We start from the raw sequence: 13,043 nt of genomic DNA, 5'->3' as shown, positions 1-13,043 counted from the left end.
GGCGGCTGTGGGGAGCGGCGCCGGGGCCGCCGCGCTGGCAGGGGCGCAGCCCTGTCCCGGCCGCCGCGGGGGGCCGGAGGGGGGTTAATCCGCCGTTAAACCGCCGCCTGGCGCGGGAGGAGGCGGGGGCGCCGCAGGGAAGGCAAGGTAGGAGTTTAACGGAACAAGTGAGGAGCTCTCTTGGGAGAACCTGCGGGGCATCATTTTCTCACGTTCCGTTACTTTTGCCACGGACGGATCGCTTAACTCGAGATACACGATCGAGAGCTGCCTCAGTCACTCCAAACACTGAAGTAGGAGCTGCAGCCCAGCCTCAGCAGAACCAGAGTAACGTGCGTTCGCGGTTCCTGGGCTCTGGGCTCCAGAGCCTCTGCAGTCCCCCGGTTCACAGGCACGTTCTTCTGTTTCTTTCTCCCCTGCATTGCTCGCTGCATCTGAAGCTTTGGCCAAGCTATGATGAATGTGTCAGTTCAGCTGTGCAATACTGTCACTATCTACAGTACAAAAAAAAAAAGCCTGTGATACAGAAAGAAAAATGTGGAAACAGGGAGAAGGTTTATGGAGGGACATGATCCAAAACCGTATTGAAAATGGAAGCAATGTTAAACTACATAAGAAAAACAAAACTAAAAATTTTACAAAGGTAATGTTATTTGAACAAATGTGGATCATGGACGTTTCTGCTGGCTGGCTATACCCCTTTGAATGAATTCTACAATGATTTTACTTTAGTGTATCATAGTTAAGACTTTTTTCTTCAGCTTAGCTTTTGTGGTTTCATATTCTGAGCAACAGAATAAATTATCTTGTATAATGGAATGAGGTATCTTCTTTCCAGGTAGGAGAAGGATGCTGTAAGCCATTACAGTGCTGGCCGGTATCTTGAAGCACCTGCGTTTTTTTTACCTACTCTGCCACAGACTTCCTCAGTGAAGTTGTGTAAGTCAAGCCCTGATCCTCTGAAGGCACCAAACACCTACTAAGGACCTCCTTTTGTCTCTGTTTTTTGTCTTTAATAAGGAATTACAGTATTTTTTTACTTCAAGCAGTTTTTCACGGTAAAAATATTAAGGATTAGGAGTGGCTTGGATATTTGGCAGTGGATGGGGTGGCAGGAGCTTGTTAGTTTTTCAAGAGTATTGCCTTGATTAAATAGCGTACATAATTTAAATGCGGGATATAATCAAGCTTAGCTCCTTGATAAACAAAATGATCATTCTGATATAGTACTTCACCTTTTTAAAGTTAACTTTCAAGCAATAATTACATATTAACATGGAAGTGTCTCCTGTAGCTGACTTTGTGAGCCACCAAGTAGGATTCATCATGGTAGAAGACTTGCTTGTAGCTAAAGTAAATTAGCTAGTCCCACTCTACACTTCAGAAGCTTTGATATGCTTATTACACAGTCATCTCTCTCTCATCACTGCCTAAGCTTTCAAAGCATCAGACAAAGTCTGCTGGAGGACTTTCAGCGGTGGCTACTTTGATCTGTAGGGAGTTTGAATGCTGATTCTGTAGCCTAAGTAAAGTGAAATTTATCTGAGTTGGTTCCCCTCCTGTTTTTCTTACTCAAGTCCCATTCAATAGTATTTCCTCTCTCACTTGTGAAATGTGAAGTGCAATTGCTTCTGGCTTGCTTTTTTTGTGAGCTAGTTCAGCTGCATACAGCTGAGCCGAGATCTGACTAGCACAGCTGTGCTCCTTTAAAACAATAGACAGTTATTTTTTTCCTACAAACTGCCAGGGATTCATGAATTCATTCCTTTTTACCTTCTGCACTTATGCAGGTAACTTGCAATTAAATTGTTTGTTCAGAAGTGGTAGTAAGATCTCTAAACCCATGAATCAAAAGGGAAAACTTGAGTTGGAATGTATACTGCATATCCTCAGTATGGAGTTCGAAATCCATATGCTGCTTAAAGGCTCAATAGAAGCAGGCTTTCCCAGAGCTGTAGTTTTGGGGGTTTTTTTTGTGTGTGTGTTAACTGAGAGGAATGCCTCACAGTTGTGATTAAAGAAACACATTTATCACAGGTTTATGTACCGTCTTACATTGCTACTTTAATTTTTCTAGGATAAATGGGTGTGTATGACTTTTCCCCTGATCTAAAGCGGTTCCATGTCTTGTTTGGTAAGTTTGTATTTAAAAAACTTTGGCAGTTGTACCTTGTTACCCAGTCATACCTTAATGTGAAAAAGTTCTGGTGAAATCACTTGCTTGAGTGGATTTCCACAGTGCTGAGATGTTTAAACTTTGTTGTATCAACTTTCAGTGAAGGAGACTGTTTAGTATCTCTTCTGTCTAGGTCTGCCATGTATATGTGCTCTATGCTGTTTCTTAACCTCCTGCTTGACTGACTTGCAGCAGAAAACTTTCTGAACTCCTGCTTATAGGGGCTACTTTTGATGTTTTCCCAGTGCCATGTTTAATAAATTGCAGCAACTCCACTAACGCTCACTTGTTTCTGTTCTCAAGGACTGTTCCTGTATTCTCCGTACACCAGTTGAATCAATCAGACCAGAAGAGCTATCTCAGAGCAGCGTCCACGAATGCCTGGTAAGAAGAAAATAGAAACATTAACTGGCAATGTTAAATACGAAGCTGGTACATATTAAAAATAATCTCATTAGGGGGTACTTCTTAAAATGTTAACAGCAAAAATAACCAGATTACTTTGGGGCTTCCACTGTGGAAGAAGACTATAGGTGACTAAGTGTTACTCTTAATCTTGTACCAGTTCAAAAACAAACCAAACACACACAGAAAAAAAACCCCAACAGTTGCTCATAAAACTAAGTCTCAGTGTAATGGTAAAAGCACCAGCTTGAATGTTCTGATGCAAGTACTTGATCTTAGCATTCTAATTAATGATATTTCTGTGTTAATTTTAAACATGTTTAAAATTTACATAGTAATTTTGAGAACTGTGTTTCCTCACTGTTAGGCTGATTCTGATCTAGCCTGGATTCCCCCATCTACAGGAAGGAATGAAATGGTGTTTTGCTCTTCTAATGTCTCTCACTATGAACTCCAGCTGGAAATAGGTAATATGTACCTTAAAATCTTTCTTGTTCCTGCAGATGCATGCTCTCAATAGGTTATTGCTAATTGCAGTAAATATTAAGCTTGGAAAATGTGTTATCAGCTGACTAGAACTATTCTTGTGTCTCCTTAGTTGAGAAAAGTGCAGAGCATTGCTCATGTTTCAGTAATCACTTTTAAGATACAAGACAAATCAAAAATTACCAGAATTTTTTTCTTGATGTTTGTTCATGTGCATGTCAGTTTTTAAATCTGTGGTATGTGGACAATACAGCATTAAGTAACATCACGTCTTGTCACTTGGCTACCCGAGTTGATTGTCCTAAGGATGGCTACCCTGAATCCTACTGTGTGTGCATATGTTTATGTGAATATGCATGCTAAAAGTGTTGTTCATTTAGATGTATGATTGATACTGACAAATGTTTAAACATTTTTAGTTGTTCTAAAAATAGCAGAGTCATGCTTTTAACTAATTTGCTGGATATATTTTGCTGCAACTACTTAAGTTCTTGACATTCTTAAAGAAAAGGTTATGCTGCTATCAATTGCAATTTTAGAACTGTAAAATTATCTCTAAATATGAAGGAAATTATGTGGTGGATTATTATATTTTCCAATGTTAAGGTAGCCACTTCTGGTTTCAGGAAGGAGGTTCAACAACTTAACTTCAGTCTACCTTGCACGGCACACACCTACAGGCATGCAAGTTGCTGTAAGGATCACAGACCTAGAAAACTGCTCTGAAGAGCATTTGAAAGCCTTACAGGTAAAGCAACAGCATTTCTGCACAAGTCTGATGATGATAGTGATGAATACATATGAGGTTACTAAACAGGTAGCCTTTGTGTTTGTACTGGGTCATTTCAGTCGAGTTTTTCCTTCCAAGGAGTAGAATATGAACACAGGGCGTGTGTAAATTTGGGAGTTGCTTTCTGAAGACAACAGTTGACACGTCTTTCAGAAATGCTTCTGTGATTGCACAACCTTTTCTTTGAAACATGTTCTGTACTCTATTTAACATAAAAACTTCAGACTATGAGCAAACTAGATTTACTTCAGACAAATGCAATTATAGGCAACTTATTTACATTTCTGTTGCAGGCTATGCACATCACCTGCAACTTTGTATAAATGCACACAGGGAACAGTTCTTTCTACCGATTACTGACATAGTTAATACTCTTAGTAAGGCTGTTTGTTGTCTTGTGGTTAACACATCCACTTTCATTTAATTCCATAGAATGAAGTGGTTTTATCCCACTTTTTCCAGCATCCCAACGTAATGACTCTTTGGACAGTGTTTACAGCTGGTAGTTGGCTTTGGGTCATCTCCCCATTCATGGCCTATGGTAAGAACTGTTAACTGCAATTTTGGAATTGGAAAAAGGGCTGATATAATTTGGACCACATGGTCCATGAGAGGTTTTTCTTTAAGCATTTCCTGTCTTGTAGAAAAAACAAACTTTCCCAAACCTTTTGTTTAGAGAAGTCTTCTGTACATAATCTTCCTCCCCAGTGAAGACTGGTATTTGAACTGCATTAAATTGCCCTTAGTCCTAACACCCAACATGTGAGGAATGATAATTGGGAGATGTATTTGACTTTATACAACTTTGAATTTTGCCAACAGAAACTTGTCTGGATTGAATACAGGTTTGGCATAGACTTTCAGTTAACAGAAGCATGACTTGAGTGCAATCTTTGCCTGATGGATGCATCAGTTGCATCCATGTAACTGTTCTCGATGTACCATAGCCAATATAAACATGAGAACACCGCTCTTGATGAATGCATACAGTGAAGCAAGCATAGGCAAGTAGTTTAACAAGACGTGTTAGGCTTAGCTAGGTTTTTTTTCACTTCCAGGTTCAGCTAGACACCTGCTGAAGACTTACTTTCCTGAAGGAATGAGTGAAGCTTTGATAGGGAACATTCTATTTGGTGCAATCAGAGGATTAAATTACATGCACCAGAATGGCTACATTCACAGGTAGGAGAATGTCAACAGGTCAGAGTCATTACAGCATCCAGTTGATTAAGAATTTAGTTTCACTTCACAACTCATTTTCAGCTCAAGTGTTGTCTCCTTTTTTCCATATACCTTATGTCAGACAGTGCGCAAGTAATTTTTTTTTTTTCAATAATACAGCAGAACCAGGTTTGTAGAAGCTTAACAAGAATGGTATTCATACATTATTTAAAGCCAATTGTTACAGGGATTATACATCTGTCTGGCTTTGTCTCTTTGAAGCTGAAGAATCAGAGTTGTAGAAAGGGCTTCCTTACTTTATACCCTTTGCAGGGAAGGAGGTCCCTTCTCCAGTTTCTGTTTCTGGCAGTTTTTTCTTGCTGATCATCTCTTCTCTCTCTCGGCACTGTATTAAAAAGACAACTTGTACTGAGTGAAGAACTTCCATGAAAATAATCTGCTAAATAGAATGGCATGCTAACATCTCACTAAGTTAATGAAATATGAAAGCCTTTCTACTCTAGTAGTGCTTTGAGTAATTCTTACAACTAAAATTTACCACTTTATGTTACAGGAATATTAAAGCTAGCCACATTCTGATTTCAGGGGATGGGCTGGTTTCTCTCTCTGGCTTAAACAACCTCTACAGTTTAGTTAGGACAAAAGTAAAGCCTTTCTACTCTAGTAGTGCTTTGAGTAATTCTTACAACTAAAATTTACCACTTTATGTTACAGGAATATTAAAGCTAGCCACATTCTGATTTCAGGGGATGGGCTGGTTTCTCTCTCTGGCTTAAACAACCTCTACAGTTTAGTTAACCCTGGACAAAAGTCAAAGGTGGTATATGATTTCCCGCAATTTAGTACATCTGTGCTTCCTTGGCTGAGTCCTGAACTACTGAGACAGGTTAGTATAAATTACACTTCATTTTTCCTATTCAAAGTTACTGGAAGTACTCAACCTCTAAGTTAAGTCTGCTTGTAGAAGTGCAGTGGAAGCTGTTGAACTGCAACTTTTAAAAAGACACAGAAGCAGTGAATTTGGAATTCTAAAGAGAACCGGTTTTAAAGCTGTTGGCGAGGTGGTGCTGTACTAAGTATCTTTACCTGACCTTCCCAGAAACTACTGCAGATCCTAAAACTTGTCTTCAGTACAACCATCAGATTTCCAAACAAAGCCTGAGGCTTCACAATTTAATTGTGTCAATCCCATGTAGATTACAGGGTATTAGAATCTTGTCCTGAAACACACATTTGTATTTTTGTCAGCACTGTTCAATGGCATCAGTGATCCAGTAGAGTTTTCTTTCTCTCACAGGATTTGTCTGGGTATAACATGAAGTCTGACATTTACAGTGTGGGAATTACAGCATGTGAATTAGCCAATGGACATGTTCCTTTTCAAGATATGCCTCGCACCCAGGTATGATGCTAAACTCTATTTCTACTTCAAACACTGAGCTTTTTTTTGTTTTACTCAGAGAAACCAATGACTGCTGAAATGGTGGCTGCTTTTTGTTATTTCAAATATGCATGCTTCTTTCTAGATCAAATAATCCTTCCATTCCTGGAGTTTCACAGCTTAGCCTGAATAGGTCTGGATAGCTGTTGGACTCTTATACTGCTATTCCCTTCTACTAGATGCTGCTGCAAAAGCTGAAAGGTCCCACATACTGTCCTTGGGATATAAATACCTTTCCCCATGGGGAATCCAGGATGAAGAATTCCCGATCAGGTGTTGATTCTGGAATTGGTGAGAGCATGACACGCACAATGACCAGTGAAAGACTACAAATTCCCTTTTCCAAAACGTTTTCACCTGCTTTCCACAACTTGGTAGAACTTTGCTTGCAACAGGACCCTGAGAAAAGGTAACCTTCTGGTGAAAACTAATTTTCTGTCACTTCAATCTAAGACCAAGTATAGCCCACAATTTAGAATACAGTAATTATTGAATACTGTTAAAGTCAGACCAGAAGTACTATGCAAAACACTACACTTAACCTTTGGTTTTGTAATTTAAGAATTATCTTGTCTGATAAAGGAACCATGCTTTTAAAGTTGTTTGACCCCTGAATGTTGTAATATGAATGTACTTTGTAACAAGTAAAATTAATTTTTAAACATACACTTTGTCCAAGAAAAAAAAAGAAATCTGAAGTGTATGTTTTCAGTACTATGTCTCTTCTGAATGAGGCATTAAATTCCTTGTTAAACAGAAAAGTGAAAAAGCCTTTAAAAATAGATTTATTTTTAGTAGTGTCATTGCTACAAATTGAGGCATAGAATGTAGGAATTCTGCACTGCTTTTCTCATGCTTCACATTCGTCCCGTGGATGAAAAACCACAGGGCTTAAATTGATTTGTCAGTCTGGCCCATTTTCCAAAAGCAGTATTTTACTTTCCAAAACGTAATTATATTGTTCATTTTATGATCCAGGCCATCAGCAAGCAGTTTGCTTTCGCATACGTTCTTCAAACAGGTGAGTTTACTACATTTTGTTAAATGACTTAGCTATAACCTAAGCCACAAAATATTAGAGTTGAATTACAAAATAGTTAAGTTAGCTGAAGCCAAAAACCATCCTGTAACAGCGTATCTGCCTCAGACTATTTTTTTTTTTTTTAACAAAATGGTATTGATAGAGTAATAGGAAGCATAAGAGTAATCCATTTCCCCTTTGATAAAGTTGGTTAACAACTAAAGTCAGCTTAATTAGTAAAAATAATGGTTAATGTTCTTAATTTAAAGCAGAACTGCATAGCTAATCTAATTAGTCTTGAAAGACTAATTCAACTTACTCTAGAGTGAGGAAAGCTAAACCCCTCATCCTGTTATTTTCAGTATTGTAACATGCAAGAGCATGGCTCTGATTTCACATGCTTTTAATGAAGTCAGATGAAAGGTTATGTAGACTTTTATGTGCAGCCCTGTTTTAACTCTTCTTCTTTCTAGATAAAAGAACAAACACAGAATTCACTACTGTCTCTATTACCACCTCCTATTCAAAATAACAGATCAGAGTTCTTCACATTGCCCTCAACAGCAGTTGGGACTGAACTTGGACATATTACTGCAAATCAAGATGATACAGACTGGGAATTCTAAATAAATACAAAACAATCATACCTCTCCTGTGCTTCAAAGAAGGAAAATGTGATTTGTATTTGCTGCTTTAGTTTGTATGGTTAAAATACAATTAGACAAGGTATACTTGAAAATGCCATTGAAGTGGCCATATTTCATTAACTACTTCCTCTGTTGGCATCATGAAGTGCAGCGTGCCTCACTTTCTGACCGTAAGGAAAACTATATATCGAGAATGGCTGAATGCTTATCTCCCTCTTTCAAAATATTTCTTAATAAGAGAGTTCCTGCTGTAATCTTACTCTATACTATATTTTCAGCTCATATTGCTGCAGTCCACGTGCCTTTCTGAATTCAGGCTTGGGTTTTGTCTGTGGCCTTACTTAATCTATTTGTCTTTTTGTTATCACCCAGATTATTTTAGTAAGGAGAAATCCTCCACTTCCAAGTCTAAATTTGAAACTGCACAAATTAGTTGCTTATGCAAATAAATGTTTCTCTTTTCACACATCCCAAAAGGCATTTTTCTCACTTGACGTGCTGTCATACTTGCTAAAAGCTAGCTATGCATCACTTTTCATGCAGTTTTAATACTGTGTGTTTCCCAAAGAAGTTAAGCTACTTGAAAATGTGACTCATGCTCTTGCATTTGTCTACATTCTTAGTACAAATTTGTGCTTTTGCATCTCCATGTATTGTTGTGTCATTTTAGCAGTTAATCTGAGGACCTCTTACTATGCAAAGTAAGTCTCAAGTTATAACAGGTACGGGTTAATTTTGAAGAATCATATTAAATAATCTAAAGTTACTGTACATATCTTTATTTATGTTGTATTCCTGTTCACCACCAGAACTTACCAGAACCTAATACTGGTTTTTTGAAAAAAAACAGGCAACATGCATTAAGCTTCACTGGCACTGCTGCTGGCAAGCCTCTTCTGCAAGCCATGGTTAAATTCCTATGGATAGATTCAGCCATAACAAGAACCTAATAAATGCCCTGGGATCCTAGTGAATTTATCTGTTCTAAGTCACATGGAAAAACTGCCTTCCTTCTCCCTACAATTCAGTGAGTTCTCATCTCTCATACTGTGCCAGGCAACTCAAGCTGAACAAAAGCAGCTTCTTTTAAAAAAAGCTGCATATTCTCATGTTTTAGCAAAAGTTGTGTCCCAAAGCCACTAGTACTTTATTGATGTAAGTTCTGAATGTAGTAAAAATGTATAAATAGATATTGAATGGATATATTTTATATTTTCAACATAAACAACATTCCACATTAAGCCTTCCATAGCTGAGCTGGTCTGCAACCAACCTTGAGAATACTACTACTTTGCCAGCAGCTTCACTACAAAGCCTTGAAGACCAAATGACCAAAGTGCAAGCCTGAGACAGACATAAAACTCTGAATGACCATGTTAAAGTATTAACAAAAAAGTTGATTCTACTCATTATGCTGTGAAGAGAGCTCTATATTTCAAAAACGAATATGTGAAACTTAAGATTAAAAACCTTTCAATAAACTTACCCTATCTGTCTTCATTTATTTCTGTAATTCTTGTACTTCTATTTTTACCATAGTCCAGTCATAGCATCTTGTTACTGCAGGAAAGAAGCTTCATACTTATGTCAGTCATTAGATAAGAAAATAGTTGTCTAAACTAGAAAATTACTCTGATCATAAAAATATTAATAACTTAATTACGCACTTTTAGAGAAGATACCATTTTCACGAACCCCACGTTCTTAATTCTTAACCACTACAAATTTTGACTGTTTTCAAATCATTTACATCATAGCATCTACAAGTAACTTTTGACTAACAGTACATGTAAAAATCAAGTCAAATAAGTGAGCACACACATGGAGTTGTACATATTTTAATCACAAACCTCTGAATAAACATTAAAACTCTTAAAAAAAACAAACTGCAGAAAATTTCAGGCAGCTAAGTGCTAGTATTTGCAAACTTCTCTTGAAACAAGGACTGTGCACTCTCGCTATGAAAATTAACTTGGATATTAATAACAAAGTCAGTATAAATTGATTTAAACAACCATGTGTTCCAGTGGAGTTACTTTGCTGCTGTCTCTTTTTGTGGAAAAAATTAAAATTACTTATTTCTAAATACTGGTCCAGCTTCTGTACTGGCATAACTTTTAAGAAGAAAGTTAAATACAGTTTTCTAAGTTAAAAAGCTCACAAGTCTTTACTGTTAGAACTATTGCTTTTTAACAACTACAGTATTTTCAAACAAAAGTAATTAAGAGGCACTGTGACTTCTAATAATTCTTAAAATAGCCAGAAATACTTGAAACTAGACCCTGGATTATGTTTGCTGCAGTTTTGCTCATTAACTGTGATATTTTCTATTAAGGAACAATACAAAATAAGAATCAGTTAACAAAAGAATGTATAATCATCATACTGTTAAGGATGTTTCAACTACCTGTCACTGAAAAGAAGTTCTTGGAAACAACTGTGTTCTACTGAAAAATCTGAAGTTTTTGCATACAGTTAGTGTTTTCAAAATCTGAGATTCATGATCTGTATTTTTAAGATTCAAGTTGCAGAGACTTTCTATTCCAAGCTGACATAGTTCTAAGCACAATAATTTTTATTTTCTTTTTTTGGAGCACTTGTTTACTCGCTTTTATTCATACAAATGATGTGTGTTGTTATCAGCATATGAACTAGAACTTAACTTGGACTTTAAATTTTCAAGTATCTTACATTTAGGCTCAATGTGAGGTATTTTCAAAGGGGCTTATAAAACTTCTTTTATACATTTGCAAAATCTCATGCCATTGAAACAGAAATTTATAGCTTGGTTACTTCTGCAATACTTGTGAAAACAACACAAGTTTTTTTTTGCTGCCACCTTTCTTTGTGCCAGCATTGAACACTACATAAAATAATGAAATACCTGTAACAATAGAAAACAAGTTAATTAACGTTATCCTGAATATATGCTCAATGCTGTTGAGTTTTTTTACTGTCTTGGTCTGATAACACAGCAGTGTGTGAATGACGGAATGGCTCAACACAGGAAAAAGTGTGACTTACTCAGAATCAACTTGATCTGCTATATGAACTACTCACTTTAAAGATAGAGTCTCAATGCAATAAATATCCATTGAAGAGAGAACAATTTCTTCCACTTGATGCTATTAAGGAACAAAAGTAAATATTAAAAAAAAAAAATTACGAAGTTTTACCTCGCCTCTCTCTTTTCCCCACCCCCTCCTTCTCCAGAAGTACTATGAAAGCAGTTTTTAGTATAGAGGATGGGTGAAATCATGGGAAAGCATTTGAAAACCATTGTTCTGAATATCTCTGACACAAGGCAGATACCTAAGTAGGTGATTTACATACCCTGTCTTTAATGCTAGTAAGTAGCTTTGCTAAAGTATATTAGGTTGTCTAATAAACCTCTAAAACAACTAAGCTAGCTGTAATGACCTGTCTTCACGATGGGGTCATCCCTATGCTGTATGAATGAGGAAAAACTACTAAAATTCAGAGATACTACACAACACATCCAGTGAGACAGACCTCAAAAGACTATGAGTAAGAACCATACTATGAAATAAAGCTATTTGATGTAACAGACCAGTAAAGACTGGTCTGGATTTAAAAAAGAAAGTGCTGAAAAAATGAGGTGGTCTACTAATAACCAGCTACAAGAATAACATTTGGTATTTCACACAATTAAACCTGTCCAGAAACTTGAGATAGGATGAAGGAAAGAATATTAGGTTTAAACAGGTTCCGGTGGAAACCTCCATCATTCCCAAATGAAAACAACTGATTCTACGCCATAAATTAGTTACATATATGTATGTTACTTATCCAAAAGTCCCATGAAGTTCCTGAAAAATGCCAAAAAAGCCCAGAAGAAATTAGCTGCAATTGAGTGGTGGTTTTATTTTTAGGTATGATTACAGAATATGCCGTTACTACTGGATCTACCCACAAATCCAGATTCATGGAATCTATATTTGTCCTATCATGAAATCCACCTGCAATAGAGGAGACCACTAATAGGCTGAAATCTTGCCTAACAATCTTAACAAGGCTTTCAAAGTTTAGGTTATGGTAAAACAAATTGACACACTAGTAATGAAGTAATAAGTAAAGGAATACTACACCAAAAATTCCTAGGAAAGAACTCTGTGAACCTTCAGAGTGGCTGCTTTTGCTCACTGTAGCTATAATACTGTACTTAATGTTGAACCACATTAGAAAACATCCACTTGAAAATATTTCTATTTTTTTAAATACTACAGATTTTTTTCCTTTCCCATACTTTCACATTTCTGAAATACAAGAGATTCTTGTTATTCTGCTAGCAGAAACACATTTTCCACCAAGGTCATTTTTTTCTTGCAATGGTCTGGTCCCTTTGCCTAATCCACTAGCCTATCACATCAATTAGTTACAATTCCAATTAAGATTGCACAGTGTGCAACACCTTATTTTGTAAATGACCAAAGCCAGAAAAGCTATATAACACCTGTTACCAAATCCAAAGGCCTACTGCAATGTGAAAACAATGATGGTTAACAAACTACTTAAAGTGAAAGATGCAATAAAGATATTGCAAGAATATTATTATTATTGTTGTTGTTTTTATTATTTTTATTACTACTACTACTTCATTTTTTTTTTTTTTTATTATTACTTCTACTATTTCATTTTTTTTTTTTTTTATTATTACTACTACTACTTCATTTTTTTTTTTTTTTATTATTACTTCTACTATTTCATTTTTTTTTTTTTTTATTATTACTACTACTACTTCATTTTTTTTTTTTTTTATTATTACTTCTACTATTTCATTTTTTTTTTTTTTTATTATTACTACTACTACTTCATTTTTTTTTTTTTTTATTATTACTTCTACTATTTCATTTTTTTTTTTTTTTATTATTACT

At 36.2% G+C, this 13,043-nt stretch overlaps 1 protein-coding gene across 1 annotated transcript; it reads left to right on the top strand.

The window, feature by feature from the left end:
- The first annotated feature begins 96 nt into the window (after nt 1–96).
- On the top strand, nt 97–9,648 carry STRADB (STE20-related kinase adaptor beta). The gene is made up of 12 exons (XM_009284653.2): nt 97–391; nt 2,078–2,134; nt 2,480–2,560; nt 2,949–3,048; nt 3,694–3,815; nt 4,290–4,398; nt 4,916–5,039; nt 5,754–5,925; nt 6,337–6,441; nt 6,660–6,889; nt 7,459–7,501; nt 7,975–9,648. The coding sequence occupies exons 2-12, from the start codon at nt 2,123–2,125 to the stop codon at nt 8,125–8,127; spliced, it is 1,251 nt and encodes a 416-aa protein (XP_009282928.1). The 5' UTR covers nt 97–391; nt 2,078–2,122; the 3' UTR covers nt 8,128–9,648.
- Nucleotides 9,649–13,043: the final 3,395 nt, after the last annotated feature.

Source organism: Aptenodytes forsteri, unplaced genomic scaffold, assembly GCF_000699145.1.
Source record: "Aptenodytes forsteri isolate BGI_AS27 unplaced genomic scaffold, ASM69914v1 Scaffold183, whole genome shotgun sequence".
Lineage (NCBI taxonomy): Eukaryota > Metazoa > Chordata > Aves > Sphenisciformes > Spheniscidae > Aptenodytes > Aptenodytes forsteri.
The sequence above is the reverse complement of the archived record's forward strand: the minus strand, read 5'-3'. Positions and strand labels throughout refer to the sequence as shown.

Coding starts and splice junctions, on each gene's coding strand:
- STRADB (XM_009284653.2), top strand. Junction 3,049..3,693: donor TGAACTCCAGCTGGAAATAG/GTAATATGTACC, acceptor TTCTGGTTTCAG/GAAGGAGGTTCAACAACTTA. Junction 6,442..6,659: donor AAGATATGCCTCGCACCCAG/GTATGATGCTAA, acceptor CCCTTCTACTAG/ATGCTGCTGCAAAAGCTGAA.